This window comes from Salmo salar, chromosome ssa11 (assembly GCF_905237065.1).
Source record: "Salmo salar chromosome ssa11, Ssal_v3.1, whole genome shotgun sequence".
In the NCBI taxonomy this organism is placed as follows: Eukaryota; Metazoa; Chordata; class Actinopteri; order Salmoniformes; family Salmonidae; genus Salmo; species Salmo salar.
In genome coordinates, this window is record NC_059452.1 from 94,681,685 (window position 1) to 94,700,727 (window position 19,043).

A 19,043-nucleotide genomic window follows, 5' to 3' on the forward strand; every position below is an offset into this window, starting at 1 on the left:
CCCAATCCCTCACATTCTGTCATCTGTTCCCCGTCCCCAAGAACCTCACATTCTGTCGTCTGTTCCCCGTCCCCAAGAACCTCACATTCTGTCGTCTGTTCCCCGTCCCCAAGCCCTCACATTCTGTTGTTGGTTCCCCTTCCCCAAGAACCTCACATTCTGTCGTCTGTTCCCCTTCCCCAAGTACCTCACATTCTGTCGTCTGTTCCCCGTCCCCAAGAACCTCACATTCTGTCGTCTGTTCCCCGTCCCCAAGAACCTCACATTCTGTCATCTGTTCCCCGTCCCCAAGCCCTCACATTCTGTCATCTGTTCCCCGTCCCCAAGAACCTCACATTCTGTTGTCTGTTCCCCTTCCCCAAGTACCTCACATTCTGTCGTCTGTTCCCCGTCCCCAATCCTTCACATTCTATCGTCTGTTCCCCGTCCCCAATCCTTCACAATCTGTCATCTGTTCCCCGTCCCCAAGAACCTCACATTCTGTCGTCTGTTCCCCGTCCCCAAGAACCTCACATTCTGTCGTCTGTTCCCCGTCCCCAAGAACCTCACATTCTGTCGTCTGTTCCCCGTCCCCAAGAACCTCACATTCTGTCGTCTGTTCCCCTTCCCCAAGAACCTCACATTCTGTCGTCTGTTCCCCGTCCCCAAGTACCTCACATTCTGTCGTCTGTTCCCCGTCCCCAAGAACCTCACATTCTGTCGTCTGTTCCCCGTCCCCAAGCCCTCACATTCTGTCGTCTGTTCCCCGTCCCCAAGAACCTCACATTCTGTCGTCTGTTCCCCGTCCCCAAGAACCTCACATTCTGTCGTCTGTTCCCCTTCCCCAAGAACCTCACATTCTGTCGTCTGTTCCCCGTCCCCAAGAACCTCACATTCTGTCGTCTGTTCCCCTTCCCCAAGAACCTCACATTCTGTCGTCTGTTCCCCTTCCCCAAGAACCTCACATTTTGTCATCTGTTCCCCGTCCCCAAGCCCTCACATTCTGTCGTCTGTTCCCCGTCCCCAAGAACCTCACATTCTGTCATCTGTTCCCCATCCCCAAGTACCTCACATTCTGTCGTCTGTTCCCCGTCCCCAAGCCCTCACATTCTGTCGTCTGTTCCCCATCCCCAAGTACCTCACATTCTGTCGTCTGTTCCCCTTCCCCAAGAAGCTTACATTCTTTCGTCTTTTCCCCGTCCCCAAGAACCTTACATTCTGTCGTCTGTTCCCCGTCCCCAAGCCCTCACATTCTGTCGTCTGTTCCCCTTCCCCAAGAACCTCACATTCTGTCGTCTGTTCCCCGTCCCCAATCCCTCACATTCTGTCGTCTGTTCCCCGTCCCCAAGCCTTCACATTCTGTCGTCTGTTCCCCGTCCCCAAGAACCTTACATTCTGTCGTCTGTTCCCCGTCCCCAAGCCCTCACATTCTGTCGTCTGTTCCCCTTCCCCAAGAACCTCACATTCTGTCGTCTGTTCCCCGTCCCCAATCCCTCACATTCTGTCGTCTGTTCCCCGTCCTCAAGCCCTCACATTCTGTCGTCTGTTCCCCATCCCCAAGCCCTCACATTCTGTCATCTGTTCCCCGTCCCCAAGCCCTCATATTCTGTCGTCTGTTCCCCTTCCCCAAGAACCCAAGAACCTCACATTCTGTCGTCTGTTCCCCTTCCCCAAGAACCTCACATTCTGTTGTCTGTTCCCCGTCCCCAATCCCTCACATTCTGTCGTCTGTTCCCCGTCCCCAAGCCCTCACATTCTGTCGTCTGTTCCCCGTCCCCAAGAACCTCACATTCTGTCGTCTGTTCCCCGTCCCCAATCCCTCACATTCTGTCGTCTGTTCCCCATCCCCAAGCCCTCACATTCTGTCATCTGTTCCCCATCCCCAAGAACCTCACATTCTGTCATCTGTTCCCCTTCCCCAAGAACCTCACATTCTGTCGTCTGTTCCCCGTCCCCAAGAACCTCACATTCTGTCGTCTGTTCCCCGTCCCCAAGAACCTCACATTCTGTCGTCTGTTCCCCGTCCCCAAGAACCTCACATTCTGTCGTCTGTTCCCCGTCCCCAAGAACCTCACATTCTGTCGTCTGTTCTCCGTCCCCAAGCCCTCATATTCTGCTTCTCCATGCTTTAGCTATTTTCTAACAAATCAGCTCCAAAACAATATCTACATTGCATCCTTATGACCCATTGTTATGAGCCAGAACATGTAACTAATATCTAATAATCTGTTTCTTTCCAAATCAAATTGACCAAGCTAACAATAAAGAATTATCTCAAATGTGTCATTTTATTTTCTTGATTGTTAGTTCATGATGGAAATTCCCCTCTTCTCTAACTACTTAGATATAGATTCTACTTTCAAAACTTCTCTAACTACTTAGATATAGATTCTCCTTTCCCCTTTTCTCTAACTACTTAGATATAGATTCTACTTTCCCCTCCTCTCTACCTACTTAGATATAGATTCTACTTTCCCCTCCTCTCTAACTACTTAGATATAGATTCTACTTTCCCCTCTTCTCTACATATTTAGATATAGATTCTACTTTCACTTCTTCTCTAACTACTTAGATATAGATTCTACTTTCAAAACTTCTCTAACTACTTAGATATAGATTCTACTTTCCCCTCCTCTCTACCTACTTAGATATAGATTCTACTTTCCCCTCCTCTCTAACTACTTAGATATAGATTCTACTTTCCCCTCTTCTCTACCTACTTAGATATAGAATCTACTTTCCCCTCCTCTCTAACTACTTAGATATAGATTCTACTTTCCCCTCTTCTCTACCTACTTAGATATAGATTCTACATTCACCTCTTCTCTAACTACTTAGATATAGATTCTACTTTCAAAACTTCTCTAACTGTTTAGATATAGATTTGACTTTCTCCTCTCTACCTACTTAGATATAGATTCTACTTTCCCCTCTTCTCTACATATTTAGATATAGATTCTACTTTCACCTCTTCTCTAACTACTTAGATATAGATTCTACTTTCACCTCTTCTCAATGAATGAGAACTCTCGTCTTCTCCACTCCATTCATGTAGTTCCTCAGGAACACATTGTCTGAATATTCAGTACATAATCAGACTATAACATGAGTTGTGTAGTTACTCAATCAGTTGTATGCCCACATTTGGCACAAGCATTTCTTTGTACTTTATCTTTATGGTAGGAGTTGTGTGTGTTTTGATTAGATTTTATACAGGTGTTTCTTTATATCTGTTAAGTGTAGAAGACCGGGGTAAAATGAACTGTACATTACAGAGTTACAGCAGAGGTTTAGTTACAGTACAGCCAAGGTTTTTATCAAGTGGAGGGTGGCTCAAGGCTAGTTTTACCCAAGGTTTTTATTTTATAATGGCTACCTCATCCACTTTGGCATGCCACCTCTGGGGCACTAACCCAGTCAGTGATTGGCCCAAATATAATATTACTGTGTATGTGGAAGGAGTAGAGCAGTGGAGATAGATGAGAGAGAAAGCTGAGATGCCATTGTGGTCCTTCTTTTGGAAGGTTATTTCATTTTTAGTCTGATACAAGATGTGTAATCCAATGATGAAATGACGCTGGAGTGAATAGCAACCGTTTTATTGGCTCCTGGATAATTGTGCTATTTTGTGTATTTTTTTGCGCTGATCTGAACTGTTCTTGTACATAATGTTTCCACCATCGTTTCCTACAACCATAAAGAGCTTCTGGACATCAGAACAGATATCACTAAACTTCAACTTCCATGAGTCAGAGGCGAAAGACATATTGATTATCACAGACCAGGCCCAAATCACCAACACTCAAAGAAAGAGGAGAGGGCGCTATAGAGCCCCACAGTGGAGGTGATATAATAACCATAAAACCTAGCGGTCAAACAGGGAAAATTGTTGAAATTGTAACAGCAGGCGCAGGCAAACGACAGGTCAAGGTAGGCAGGGGTCGATAATCCAGAGTAGGAGCAAAGGTACAGGACGGCAGGCAGGCTCAGGGACAGGCAGAGAGGTCAGGCAGGCGGGTACAGGGTCAGGACAGGCAAGGGTCAAAAACCAGGAAGACAAGAAAAAGAAAGGCTGGGAAAAGACAGGAGCTGGCAGGACAAACGCTGGTAAGCTTGACACACGAGACAAACTGGTCCAGACAGACAGAAAACACAGGTATAAATACCCAGAGGATAAGTGGGGAAGATGGGCGACACCTGAAGGGGGTGGAGACAAGCACAAGGACAGGTGAAACAGATCAGGGCGTGACACAATTCGTTTTTCCACCATTCTTTTTTCCAATAGGAGATGTTAGAAACACTTAAAATATGGCCTGTGGTTTTGATAACCATGTCAATCTCTCTCAGACAAGGTGACTTTTTCAATATCTTCGGCTCTATTTCCTCTCAGATTCGGAAATGCTTAGTAGCTTCAAATTAGACATCATGCAAAACTACAAATCCCTGCAAACACCTGCATGTAATCTCTAGTTGACACTTTTGTGTTCATCTAAAGACAGCAGGGGTTCAAACTGTAGAACCCAGATCCTACATTTGAATATAAAAATGGATTTTACCAAAAAAAACTATGCTACGTTTTATCTCTGGGACCCTCAGGATGACAAATCAGAGCAAGATTATCAAATCCAATTTTATTGGTCACATACACATGGTTAGCAGATGTTAATGTCCTTCTAGTTCCCGACAGTGCAGTAATATCTAACAACTACCTAATACACACAAATCTAAAGGGGTGAATGAGAATATGTAAATATAAACATATGGATGAGCGATGGCCGAGCGGCATATTCAAAGTGCAATAGATGGTCTAAAATACAGTATATACATATGATATGAGTAATGGAAGATTTGTAAACATTTTTAAAGTGTCCTTGTTTAAAGTGACTAGTGATTGATTTATTAAAGTGGCCAGTGATTGGGTCTCAATGTAGGCAGCAGCCTCTCTGAGTTAGTGATTGCTGTTTAGCAGTCTGATGGCCTTGAGATAGAAGCTGTTTTTCAGTCGCTCGGTCCCAGCTTTGATGCACCTGTACTGACCTCGCCTTCTGGATGGTAGCGGTGTGAACAGGCAGTGGCTCAGGTGGTTGTTGTCTTTGATGATCTTTTTGGTCTTTCTGTGACATCGGGTGCTGTAGGTGTCATGGAGGGCAGGTAGTTTGCGTTTGCGTTGTGATGCGTTGTGCAGACCGCACCACCCTCCGGAGAGCCTTGTGGAGCCTTGCGGTTGAAGGCGGTGCAGTTGCCGCATCAGGCTGTGATACAGCCCAACAGGATGCTCTCGATTGTTCATCTGTAAAAGTTTATCAGGGTTTTGGGTGACAAGCCAAATTTATTCAGCTGTTGCACCTTCTTCACCACACTATCTGTGTGGGTGGACCATTTCAGTTTGTCTGTGATGTGTACGCCGAGGAACTTAAAACTTTCCACCTCTCCACTGCTGTCCCTTCGATGTGGATAGGGGGGTGCTCCCTCTGCTGTTTCCTGAAGTCCATGATCATCTCCTTTGTTTTGTTGACATTGAGTGAGTTGTTGTTTTCCTGACACCACACTCCGAGTGCCCTCACCTCCTCCCTGTAGGCTGTCTCGTCGTTGTTGGTAATTAAGCCCACTATTGTTGTGTCGTCTGCAAACTTGATGATTGAGTTGGAGGTGTGCATGGCCACGCAGTCGTGGGTGAACAGTGATTACAGGAGAGGGCTGAGCACGCACCCTTGTGGGGCCCCAGTGTTGAGGGTCAGCGAAGTGGAGATGTTGTTTCCTACCTTCACCACCTGGGGGCGGCCCGTCAGAAAGTCCAGGACCCAGTTGCACAGGTCGGGGTCAAGACCCAGAGCCTCCAGCTTGATGATGATTTTGGAGGGTACAATGGTGTTGAATGCTGAGCTGTAGTCAATGAACAGCATTCTTACATAGGTATTCCTCTTGTCCTAGATGGGATAGGGCAGTGTGCAGTGTGATGGCGATTGCATCGTCTGTGGACCTGTTGGGGCGGTATGCAAACTGAAGTCAGTCTAAGGTGGCCAGTAAGGTGGAGGTGATATGATCCTTGACTAGTCTCTCAAAGCACTTCATGATGACAGAAGTGAGTGCTACGAGCGGTAGTCATTTAGTTCACTAATCTTTGCCTTCTTGGGTACAGGAACAATGGTAGCCATCTTGAAGCCTGTGGTGACAGCAGACTGGGATAGGGAGCAATTGAATATGTCCGTAAACACACCAGCCAGCTGGTCTGCGCATGCTCTGAGGACGCGGTTAGGGATGCCGTCTGGGCCAGCAGCCTTGCGAGGGTTAACACGTTTAAATGTTTTACTCACGCCGGCCACGGAGAAGGAGAGGGGGGGGCACAGTCCTTGTTAGCAGCCCGCGACGGTGGCACTGTATTATCCTCAAAGCGGGCAAGGAAGGTGTTTAGTTTGTCTGCAAGCGTGACGTCGGTGTCTGTGACTTGGCTGGATTTCTTTTTGTAGTTTGTGATTTCCTGTAGACCCTGCCACATACGTCTCGTGTCAGGGCCATTGAATTGCGACTCCACTTTGGAGATAGGTTAAAGGTAGGTTTTAATAGTCACAGTGGGTACAACATCTCCAATGGATTTCCTTATAAACTCACTCACCGAGTCAGCGTATAGATCAATGTTGTTCTCTGAGGCTGACCGGAACATATCACAGTCCGCGTGATCAAAACAAACTTAAAGCATGGATTGCGATTGGTCAGACCAGCGTTGAATGGTTCTTCTCACTGGTACATCCTGTTTGAGTTTCTGCCTATAAGACGGTAGGAGCAAGATGGCGTTGTGGTCGGATTTGCCGAAGGGAGGGCGGGGGAGGGCTTCGTATGCATCGCGGAAGATAAAGTAGCAGTGATCGAGTGTATTGCCCGCGTGGGTGCTGCAATCAATATGCTGATAGAATTTGGCTTAGCCTTGTTCTCAAATTTGCTTTGTTAAAATCCCCAGCTACAATAAATGCAGCCTCAGGATATATGGTTTCCAGTTTACATAGAGTACAGTGAAGTTCCTTGAGGGCAATTGTGGTATCTGCTTAAGGGGGTATATACACAGCTGTGACAATAACTGACAAGAATTCTCTTGGGAGATGATATGGTCGGCATTTGATTGTAAGGAATTCTAGGTCGGGTGAGCAGAAGGACTTGAGTTCCTGTATGTTGTTATGGTTATACCATGAGTCGTTAATCATGAAGCATACACCCCCGCCCTTCTTCTTCCCAGAGAGGTGTTTATTTCTGTTGGCGCGACGCATGAAGAAACCCAGTGGCATACCGACTCCAACAACATATCCCGAGAGAGCCATGTTTCCATGAAACAGAGAATGTTACAATCTCTGATGTCTCTCTGAAAGGCAACCATTGACATAATTTCATCCACCTTGTTGTCTAGAGACTGGACATTGGCGAGTAGTATACTCGGAAGCGGTAGGCAATGTGCACACCTTTGAAGACTGACCAGGAGACCGCTCTGTCTACCTCTTTTCTGGCGACGTTGTTTTGGGTTGGCCTCTGGGATTAGATCCAATGTTCTGGGTGGTGGTACGAACAATGGATCTGCTTCGGGAAAGTTGTATTCCTGATCGTAATGTTGTCAAGTTGACGTCGCTCTTATATCCAATAGTTCTTCCCGACTGTATGCAATAAGACTTAATATTTCCTGGGGTAACAATGTAAGAAATAATACATAAAAAAAATACTGCATAGTTTCCTAAGGACTCGAAGCAAGGCGACCATCTTTGTCGGCGCCATCTTGCAATGGGTATTATGACTCATACTCTGGTACTCTATTCAGGCCAATTTGCGGGATACCTAACGAGACTACATCCTAGAGTGGATAAATAGTTATATTTGCGAACATGCAATCACTGGAGAAAAAAATGGATGAGCTCCGTTCGAGACTATCCTATCAAAGTGATCTGAAGAACTGTTATATCCTATGGTTCTCTGAGTCATGGCTGAACAAGGACATGGTAAATATAAATCTAGCTGGTTTTTCTATACATCAGCAGGACAGAACGGTGGCATCGGGGAAGCTCAGGGGAGGGGTTGGGTTTCTCTTTGTTAAAACCTGTTTAGGATAGGGGGCAGTATTTTCACGGCCGGATGAAAAAACGTACCCGATTTAAACTGATTACTACTCTTGCCCAGAAATGAGAATATGCATATTATTAGTAGATTTGGATAGAAAACACTCTGAAGTTTCTAAAACTGTTTGAATGGTGTCTGTGAGTATAACAGAACTCATATGGCAGGCAAAAACCTGAGAAAAATTCAACCAGGAAGAGTAGGATCTGAGAAATGTAGTTCTTCTTTCTAGTCCCTTTCAAAACTACAGGATCTGTGCTGTTACGTTGCACTTTCTAAGGCTTCCATTGGCTGTCTAAAGCCTTCAGAAAGTGTTTTGAGCATTCCCCTGTCACTGGGCAGAGTATAGTAGCTCAGTTTCTGAGTGGTCTGCCTAGGGACAAAGAGATTGGATATGCGCGTTCCCGCGAGCACACTGTTTTTTCTTTTCCTCCTTGAATGAATACACTATTGTCCGGTTGGAATATTATCGCAATTTTACGTTAAAAATACCATAAAAATTGCGTTTGACATGCTTCTAAGTACGGTAATGGAACATTTTGACTTTTTGTGTCTCGAAATGCGCTCGCGCGTTACCCTTTGGATAGTGACCTGAACGCACGAACAAAATGGAGGTATTTGGACATAACTATGGATTATTTTGAACATAAACAACATTTCTTGTGGAAGTAGCAGTCCTGGGAGTGCATTCTGGCGAAGATCAGCAAAGGTAATACAATATTTCTAATACTAATTCTGAGTTTAGGTTGCCCCGAACTTGGCGGGTGTCTGAATAGCTCGCTGTGATGGCTGAGCTATGTACTCAGAATATTGAAAAATGTGCTTTCGCCGAAAAGCTATTTTAAAATCTGACACAGCGATTGCATAAAGGAGTTCTGTATCTATAATTCTTAAAATAATTGTTATGTATTTTGTCAATGTTTATGATGAGTATTTTTGGTGGGAATACATTTTCTGAACATCACGAGCCAATGTAAAAAGCTGTTTTGGATATAAATATGAACTTGATTGAAAAAAACATACATGTATTGTATAACATCATGTCCTAGGAGTGTCATCGGATGAAGATCATCAAAGGTTAGTGCTTCATTTAGCTGTGGTTTTGGGTTTTATTGACATATATGCTTGCTTGGAAAATGGCTCTGTGATTATTTGTGGCTATGTACTCTCCTAACATAATCTAATGTTTTGCTTTCGCTGTAAAGCCTTTTTGAAATCGGACAATGTGGTTAGATTAACGAGAGTCTTATCTTTAAAATGGTGTAAAATAGTTGATTGTTTGAGAAAATTTAATTGTGGTATTTTAGTTGTTTTTGTATTTCACGCCATGCAATTCCATTGGCTATTGGCTAGGGGTTCCGCTTGCGGAACGGCGTTCCGCTAGCGGAACGTCTGTCCACAACAGGTTAACAACAACTGGTGAGCGATCTAAAATATTAAGGAAGTCTCAAGATTCTGCTCGCCTGTGTTAGAATACTTAACGATAAGCTGTAACCATACTATTTACCAAGATAATTTTCATATATATTTTTGTAGCTGTCTATTTACCACCAGAAACCGATGCTGGCACAAAGACCCCACTCAACGAGCTGTAAAGGGCCATATGCAAAAAAGAAAATGCTCACCCAAAGGCGGAGCTCCTAGTGGCCGGTGACATTAATGCAGGAAAACTGAAATCCGTTTTATCTCATTTTTACCAGCATATCACCAATGCAACTAGAGGTAAAAAAAACTAGGTCACCTTTACTCTACACACAGAGACGCATACAAAGCTCTCCCTCGCCTTCCATTTGGCAAATCTAAGCGTAACTCTATCCTCCTGATTCCTGCTTACAAGAAAAACTCAAACAGGTAGTACCAGTGACATGCTCAATATGGAAGTGGTCAGATGAAGCAGGTGATAAGCTACATGACTGTTTCACTAGCAGTGAACCATGCATGAGGGCACCAGCTGTTCCGGACTGATGTGTGTTCATGCTCTCCGTAGCAGATGTGAGTAAGACCTTTAAACAGGTTAACATTCACAAGGCCGCAAAGCCAGACGGATTACCAGGACAAGTGTAGTCGCAAAAACCATCAAGCGCTATGATGAAACTGGCTCTCATGAGGACCGCCACAGGAAAGGAAGACCCAGAGTTACCTCTGCTGCATAGGATTAGTTCATTCGAGTTAACTGCACCTCAGATTGCACCTCAGATTGTTGTGTAAGGTCTTTTAGACCAAGAAGGAGATTAATGGAATGCTGCATCAGATGGCCTCCACAATCACCCGACCTCAACACAATTGAGTTTGGGATGAATTGGACCGCAGAGAGAAGGAAAAGCAGCCAACAAGTGCTCAGCATATGTGGTAACTCCTTCAAGACTGTTGGAAAAGCATTCCTCATGAAGCTGGTTGAGAGAATGCCAAGAGTGTGCAAAGCTGTCATCAAGGCAAAGGGTGGCTACTTTAAAGAATATAAAATATATTTAGTTTTTTTGGGTTATTACATGATTCCATAATGTGTTATTTCAGAGTTTTGATGTCTTCACTATTATTCTACATTGTAGAAAATAGTTGAAATATAGAAAAACCCTTGAATGAGTAGGTGTGTCCAAAGTTTTGACTGGTACTGTATATATTTATTTTTTCAGAGTAACTAGCAATTGATTGTAATGTCTGTGTATCAAATGTTTATGCTATCATGAATCACTTTCTTGAAGAATAAGGAACCCTGCTAGGCTACTTCCCCTAACAGTAATAAGCACCATAGAATATCCTTCCATTGAGATGATAACAACCAGAAAATCTCTTCCTGCAATTTACTTAAACTGTGTTCATGTTTCTAAAGGTTAAATTGTGAGTTGATGTTGCATGCGTTGTTTCTCCCATGCTGATTTCTCCCAATTCCAGTTATTTCTCTTCTTCCATTTTGTTTGCATTTAAGCCCTGATGCTTGGTTAAAAAGTTCATAAATACACAAATCCCTACTAAATGAACCAGCTCAGAACTTTATAAATAGAACTAAACACCATTCTAACTAGTGTGCCCTTTGTTACTGTCCCTTTAATAAATACCACTAAGTAAAGTACAAGTTTCTTTTAACCTGAAGTTTGGTTAAAATGGATAACTTGCTAAACGTGTTAGCCATGATGCCCTGTCTCTAACCTTGTGATCTTTCAACTTCCAGACTTTAACCTCTAATCTGTCTCTCCAAATTCTTTGAAGGGAACTTTGATAATGAGCGCCTGGCTATTGCTAGACAAAGAATCCCATACCGACTTGGTCGGGTAGTTGACGAGTGGCTACTCGACAAAGGTAAACAAAAAATTAATTCATCCATTAAACAGTTGCTAAATCCAGTTTAAATCCCTCTGTCTAATCCCTGTAAGAGGTGCAGTGCTAAGAGAAAAAGGTGACAAGCAAAGGATCAAATGCTGTTACCTACTGTATGTACAGTATAGAGATACAGATGTCAGCATGTTGGGTTTGTTTGGGACTTTGGACTGAAATTTACTGTGGATGGTTGTGACTATGATGGGGAACAGCTATCTCAGCCATATAACCAATAGCCATTTAGAATAATTTACCTAATGCCATTTAGTATCATGGGCGACAGTACAGTCCATCTACCAGGTATCCTTTGCCATCCCCAGACCTTCTGGGAATGCTGCACCTCTTCAGAGATTTTAAAACTATTTAACTAAATAAACATAACCCCTGACTAACCCTCCAACAAAGTCCCTCCTAATTACTGTGTTTAATTAGATGTTGCTGATTTTATTACATTGTTATTATCTGTTTATTATTCTTGTGATGCGAACATCATTACAATGATAACTAACCTGCTAAACAACTGGAATAATTAGCTGGTAAAGGAACATTTAATCTAATGCTGGTGGTTCTTGCAACAAGGTATTACAGTATCTCACAGTAAACCTTCCATTTAAATTAACATCCTGGTCTCTCTAAATTCTCTAAACTAGATGGTTCATGTATAGTCCACACTGCGGTTAATTGGCAATGCTAAAAGCCCCACGCTAATGTGACCCCACTAAACACCACTATACTCTCCCTACTATACCTCCAGATGATTTCCCTGTGTCTTGGCAACCATATCACAGACATGTTCAGGGACAAAGGGGCTGAGACCCGGACAGACAGGTAAATTACTGTCACTGCAACACTGCATAGCTGCATAGTTAATCAGCATTCTCCTGATAAGGACACACATTACATGACCCTCTCTCAACATGCTGATCTCACTGAGTGATGATTTAACAGTAACAGTGCTTATTGTCAGTGCTGCTCCAGAGAAACAACACTGATTGGTCCACCAGCCTTTGACTGAGAGGATGAAGGGGAAATGCCAAGTCCCTAGTTGTCCATCAATTCAAAGAAACGACTTCCTGTGTTTTATGAAGGGAAGTTATGTGCTTACACTTTCCCATGACTCTCCTTTCTCCCATTACTCTCTGTAAACACACTGATAGCTAAATTAAAGTCAAAGTATACCCATTATTGTGCCACTTTCCCCTCTTGCAAAGACTTAACCCATTTGAAAATACTATTTTTTGACCCTATGACCAGGATTAAGCCAAGTCACGAACTCTGCTTTTATACACTAACCACTTGATGTACCAATCTAACATTCAAACGAACCACATCTTACCCTCAGAGCATATTGGGCCCTTATCTCTGTGCCAATAAGACGATTGAATAGAAATATGCAAAATACAAACCAGACCACTTTGATTGAATTAAACATTCCAAACAAGGTGTTAACATCCCTATCACAACATTTTAGGCCCTTCTGAGTCTTTAGCACGGTATAACTCATATTATAAACTGGGTGGTTCGAACCCTGAATGCTGATTGGCTGACAGCCATGGTATATCAGACCGTATACCACGGGTATGACAAAACATTTATTTTTACTGCTCTAATCACATTGGTAACCAGTTTATAATAGCGATAAGGCACCTCGGGGGTTTGTGGTAGAGTATATGGCCAATATACCACGGCTAAGGGCTGCATCCAGGTACTCTGCTTTGCGTTGTGCCTAAGAACAGCCCTTAGCCGTGGTATTTTGGCCATATACCACACCCCCTCGGGCCTTACTGCTTAAATGTAATTGGATGTCTTCCTGTTTGTGTCTGTCTCTCTCTCTCCACTTCTATCTCTTTCTTCCTCTATCTCTCTTTCTCCTCTTCCTTTACCTCACTATAGGACGACAGCTGACCATCTTCAACAGCCAGGCAGCGATAAAGATCGGGGGTCAGGATAAGGGCCGGCCGTTCCAGGGCCAGATCTCTGGTCTCTACTATAACGGCCTGCAGGTGCTTAAGCTGGCAGCAGAGAGTGACCCCAGTGTCCAGGCTGAGGGGAACCTGAGGCTGGTGGGAGACTCACTGTCAGTGCTGACCACTGAGACCACTTCCACCACCCCACTGGCTGTCTCCGACATGTCCACCACCATCATGGAGACCACCACCACCATGGCCACCACCACCACCCGCAGGCAACGCTCCCCCAGCATGAGGGAGAGCATCTCCCAGGTCAGAGGGAGGGCCGAGTGGGGGCTTGTGAGCAGGGCAGGGTACTAGGGCCATGTTGAACATTATTAGTGACCAATGGTGCAAGAGGTGATGTAATGATGGCTAATGACTCAGACTAGCCATTTTATCAGTATGTTAACAGTCCCCATTCAGTAATCCTGGCTTTAACATGGTACTATAAGGAACTGTACGGTTTTCTCCTAATGCTAGAGGTGATTCTGACAGGACTGTGGGTGAGGTAGTTTGAGGGATAAACATTAGGCCGACAGCATAAGTAACCATTTAGATGGGAGAGTTCTGTGAAGACACTCTGCCAGACAGCTAGACAGACAAACTGTGTGTCCTTTCTCAGGAGGTTGGCTGCATGAGACAGACGCTCCATCTACATTAAAGCTCAACAGGCAGACAAATCAGAGAGCACTACAAAAATGACCCTTCAAGAACACTTTCACAGGAACAATCTCCATGTCTCTCAATTCACTTGCACATTTTCAACATAACCATGCTGCTTGCCTCTGCCAATTAGAGGCAGTAATTACTCATTAAAACCAAGAGATTTTCAAATAGGGAACACAGACAAAGCACTGGACCTAGACATATTTTTGAACATAAGTTAGCTCTCTATTGAACGTGTTTTTCCAATTGCTGGTTTGTTAAACTCTCATTCCAAGGTGAAATATTGGCTACTCTTTCTGATGGGGAAATGTATTCACTTCCATTTGTCTGTTTGTATTGTGCCTTTAAATGTCATGGTAACAGTGCACAGCAGTTACACAACTAGCAGACCCTGTGGAAGTCAACTCCCTCAGAGATGTGATGCTCTCTTTCTTTTTTCAAATCCCCAAAAACCTAGATTTACAGGGTTTTTAGCAGATAAAGCTACAATATTTTTTCTACAGTGACTATTATTAGTCCGCTCCTGGGCATATAAATCCAAGCAGAAGGCCACACCATGTTCAGTGTAAATTGTCAAGAGACCACCATCCTCCGTTCCCCCATTCCTTGGATTAAACCTTATATGCTCAGCCTTCGACTTTGTTCATCAAGAGATGAAGGAAGGTCACGCTCAATAACAATTTATGCCAATCACGGCTAAACTGCCTATTTCCATATCCAGCGATCCAGTAGTCATTTGCATGAATGTTGATGAACCTAAATTCAACCCCACGTAGAACCTTTAAGTAGCTTTAATCCAGTCTTGCCGATTGTAAATAGCCCTAGGGAGACCAGGAGAGGGTTTACAGAGAGACTGTTATTAGGCTCCCAGCAGAATGTGGCTAACTACCACGCTTGCCCTTTCAAGACATGAAAACATAAGTTATGTTCATGAGCTATCTGAATATTTAAATCAACATCAGTCACATGGAACGAGAGGTTATCAAAATATTAAACAGTACAAATCTAAAATATATTAAAAGTAGGAAATGACTGTTTATCATGTTTTTCTCTAACACTCTGAATAGGAGAGACAAACACCTGTGTAATCACTTGGAAATCCTCTCCCCTCTGTTGTGGTTAGGGTGTATCCTCCAACCTGTACTCCATAGGGTTAAGACAGCAGGACTCCTGTGGGCATGTTACAGAACAACACGGTCAACTGCCTCTGTACCATTAGACGACAGTAGTGGAATATGAAATGCTGTATTTATTTCTCAGGTAGTGGTTTTCGTTTTAATGTGATTTGTGTGTCAGTCTCCGGGCTGAACATTAGTTATGGTGTCATGTCATACATTTCCAAAACAAACCAAGTTAATAAAACCTACAATGCCACCATAAACAATAAACATGTCTTATGAAACTACAGGCGTTGCATATACAAACACAGGGAGGAGGGACTAATTGCTTTATGAATGCAGTCAGGCAGATCTAATAACAGCACAACAGCATATTTTAAATAGAGACTCAAAATGCCACAACGGTGCTGTGTGGATTAGAGAGCAAGACACAAGTGTCAAACAAGACAACTCTTTTATCGTCCTACCGTTTCAAACGGCAAAACAATTTGTTCTGATCACAGTTACTGAAGGTTTATTGAGAACAAAACATAGCTTTGATACCCTTTAAAACACTAACTATGGCTCCAAATGTCTTAAAAGCACATTTGCTCGATGATTGTACTCTGTAATAGCCATGGCCCAGTAAGCATGTCAAGTTCTGGACACATTCCATGTGTCTGTCTGTAAATATATTGATATGGTGAGGCAGGCTAAAGGCTCCTTCCTCCAGCTGAATAAGTTGGTAATAGGCCTGTCCATACGATAATGAAGGAGATACATTGATGTCAATCATGGCCTAACTGCTTACTTCCCTGTCTATGTAAATCGAGATCATTAGCATAGATTTACATAGACTAGATTTCTCAAGCCCCTGTTGAATTTCAGATATCTTTCTGAAGGTCATAATGCCAGACAGCTTTAGGTTTTGGCTACACCTACTGGTTGCTTGTAGTAACTACATTATTTGAAAAGCGCTCCGGGCAGGCCGATGAATAATGTACTGCATGTGAGAGGTGTCAAATAGCAGTGTCTCATACCCAACCTGTGTGGATATGATTTATCATGAGGTGTCTGTGCCTTGACATGTGAGGACCACGTGATGCATTCATGTAATCTCCTGATCAATCTATGTGATATTTCTATAGCTTCTGTAGTCCAGGATGTTGTTGAATGCATACATTTAAGCACAATCATTGAATCATGGATCTAACCCTGTGAAATTGAATCCATGCCCATAATGGATTTGTATTATACTATTGATCTGGTGGAAACAGCAAGGGCTGAAATACTCCAGACTAGCCATTTTAGAATTCTCAAATAATGAAGTTTCACTTCAAGTACATTTTTTTTGGAACACCTTTGTATTATTGTTTTATTCATGTCTGACATTGACAACTAAGAGTTTTAAAGATCCTGGTAAAACGCAGTATAGATCACAAAGCCACCAACGTTGTGTCCTCTTCTCCTCAGTCTCAGAACTCGGATGACATCTTGGTGGCGTCTGCTGAGTGTCCGAGTGATGACGAGGATCTGGAGGAGTGTGAGCCTGGAACAGGTGAGTCTGTCTGTCAGCCCTGGCCTGGGGTTTAGTGTCATATCAAGGCCCTAGGAGGGAGCGGGTGGGAGCAGGAGCTGTCTTCCTACACTAGGGACCGGTAGGCTAGTTTTAACAAGCTCATGGATACATCGTATGGTTCTTGATCTAGCTAGCCTTATTAGCGCTACTTTCAAATTTGCCATTTTGTCTGTTCTCATTGCTCGTCTTTTCCTCAGCTACTAACGCTGCTCTTAACTTGCTGTTAGGCGAGATTTCATTACTGCCACTAGCTAGCAAGGATCTTATTTGAAGATTATACAATCTCTTTCTACCTTTTGTGTCCACTCTCCTAAACAAAATAAATAAACAACTGGGGGAAACAGCTGGGTCATTCTTGAATTGCAGTGGTAAATTGGGTCTATGTCATATATTTGAGGATTCCATTGATAATTTGGTGTGTTAACCCTAAGTGTCACTTGGGGTTAGTCAATTTAAATCATATCCGTTTAGTCCATTTTTAAGGTTTGATGACCTTACATTTGTGCATGTGTGGCCTCCATTTCAGAAAATGTACCTATAATTGGTGTTACCATCATTGGTGTTACCATCAGTGGTGTTACCATCATTGGTGTTACCATCATTGGTGTTACCATCAGTGTTGCTACCATCATTGGTATTTCCATCATTGGTGCTACCATCAGTGGTGTTACCATCATTGGTGCTACCATCATTGGTGTTACCATCATTGGTGCTACCATCATTGGTGTTACCATCATTGGTGCTACCATCATTGGTGTTACCATCATTGGTGCTACCATCATTGGTGTTACCATCATTGGTGCTACCATCAGTGGTGTTACCATCATTGGTGCTACCATCAGTGGTGTTACCATCATTGGGGTTACAACTCCTACTGGTGGCACAATGTTATCATAATGGTAAAAACAAATAATAAATATGATTTAGTCATTTAAGCTACCATTATTAGTTGATTTAGAATGGAAAGGTGTACCCAAATACATGTAAATAAATCAGAATCTAGAAAAATGTAGTAATTCCTTTCCAAATTCCATGCTCAAATGTTACCGTAATTCAATAACGACCCAGCTGGGACCTTCAATGTACAGCTGGTTGGCAGAGGCAGTGCTCATATCCATCTCATAGAAGACTCTGACCCTGGTGTGTGTGGATGACTTATCTTCATATTCACTGCCTCTGGCTCCATATGTCACTACTAGGGTTCCAAATGCAGAAAGAGTTGTTTTTTCTTTCTTCATTTTGTAATAACAGGCATTCTTGTTTTCATTAAAATGTTTCAAGTGTTTCAGAAGCGACGTTAGATCATGACAGACCGGTCAGCCTTAATTGTCCCCAGTTTGTTCTGTAGGATGTCCTGTAGGATGTTCTGTAGGATGTCCTGTAGGATGTCCTGTAGGATGTTCTGTAGGATGTCCTGTAGGATGTTCTGTAGGATGTCCTGTAGGATGTTCTGTAGGATGACCTGTAGGATGTCCTGTAGGATGTCCTGTAGGATGACCTGTAGGATGTCCTGTAGGATGTCCTGTAGGATGACCTGCAGGATGTCCTGTAGGATGTCCTGTAGGATGTCCTGTAGGATGTCCTGTAGGATGACCTGTAGGATGTCCTGTAGGATGTCCTGTAGGATGTCCTGCAGGATGTCCTGTAGGATGTCCTGTAGGATGACCTGTAGGATGTCCTGTAGGATGTCCTGTAGGATGACCTGTAGGATGTCCTGTAGGATGTCCTGTAGGATGTCCTGTAGGATGACCTGTAGGATGTCCTGTAGGATGTCCTGTAGGATGACCTGTAGGATGTCCTGCAGGATGTCCTGTAGGATGTTCTGTAGGATGTCCTGTAGGATGTCACAGATTATCCAGATGAACGGACATTGTCATGATCCCTCTCTCTCCACGTCTCCTCTTGCCCCTCCCTGACACTCCCTTTACTAACAACACTGTCAGTAGAGTTAGGTGAATTAGGGCCTAAGGAATTTATTTTAATTGACTGATTTCCATATATGAACTGTAACTCAGTAAAATCTTGGAAATTGTTGCATGTTGCGTTAATATTTCTGTTCAGTATATATATATCGCTTTATTACATTTTTTCATTGTTTTCCTAACCTTGATATTTTTACAGCTTTGTTCCCTAATACATGTGTGCCTTTGTTATTGGTTTATATTAAAACTGAAACTCCTGCTATGAGAGGTTAAATACTTACAAGAAAGGCTTGATGTGGGTTTACAAACATTAAAATTGTTCAACCTTAGTACTCTAACAAATGTTGTCACTCACATGGAAACAACCACCTAAAACTGCAAATAAAAGTCATTCTGATTGGCTGTTCATATAAAGAAATCAGTTAATTGAAATGAATTCATT

The 19,043-nt window shown here is 43.1% G+C and overlaps 1 protein-coding gene across 5 annotated transcripts in view; it reads left to right on the forward strand.

Moving 5' to 3' along the window:
* Positions 1-19,043, forward strand: part of nrxn2a (neurexin 2a) — a 402,746-nt gene that overhangs the window by 380,450 nt on the left and 3,253 nt on the right. For 3 of the 5 annotated variants that reach the window (XM_045690104.1, XM_045690103.1, XM_045690107.1), the window contains 3 exons: positions 11,278-11,367; positions 13,279-13,607; positions 16,574-16,658. In XM_045690104.1, coding sequence (XP_045546060.1) covers positions 11,278-11,367; positions 13,279-13,607; positions 16,574-16,658 — 504 coding nt within the window. The remainder of the gene's footprint in view (positions 1-11,277; positions 11,368-13,278; positions 13,608-16,573; positions 16,659-19,043) is intronic. The other 2 variants (XM_045690105.1, XM_045690106.1) reach the window with 1 other exon arrangement.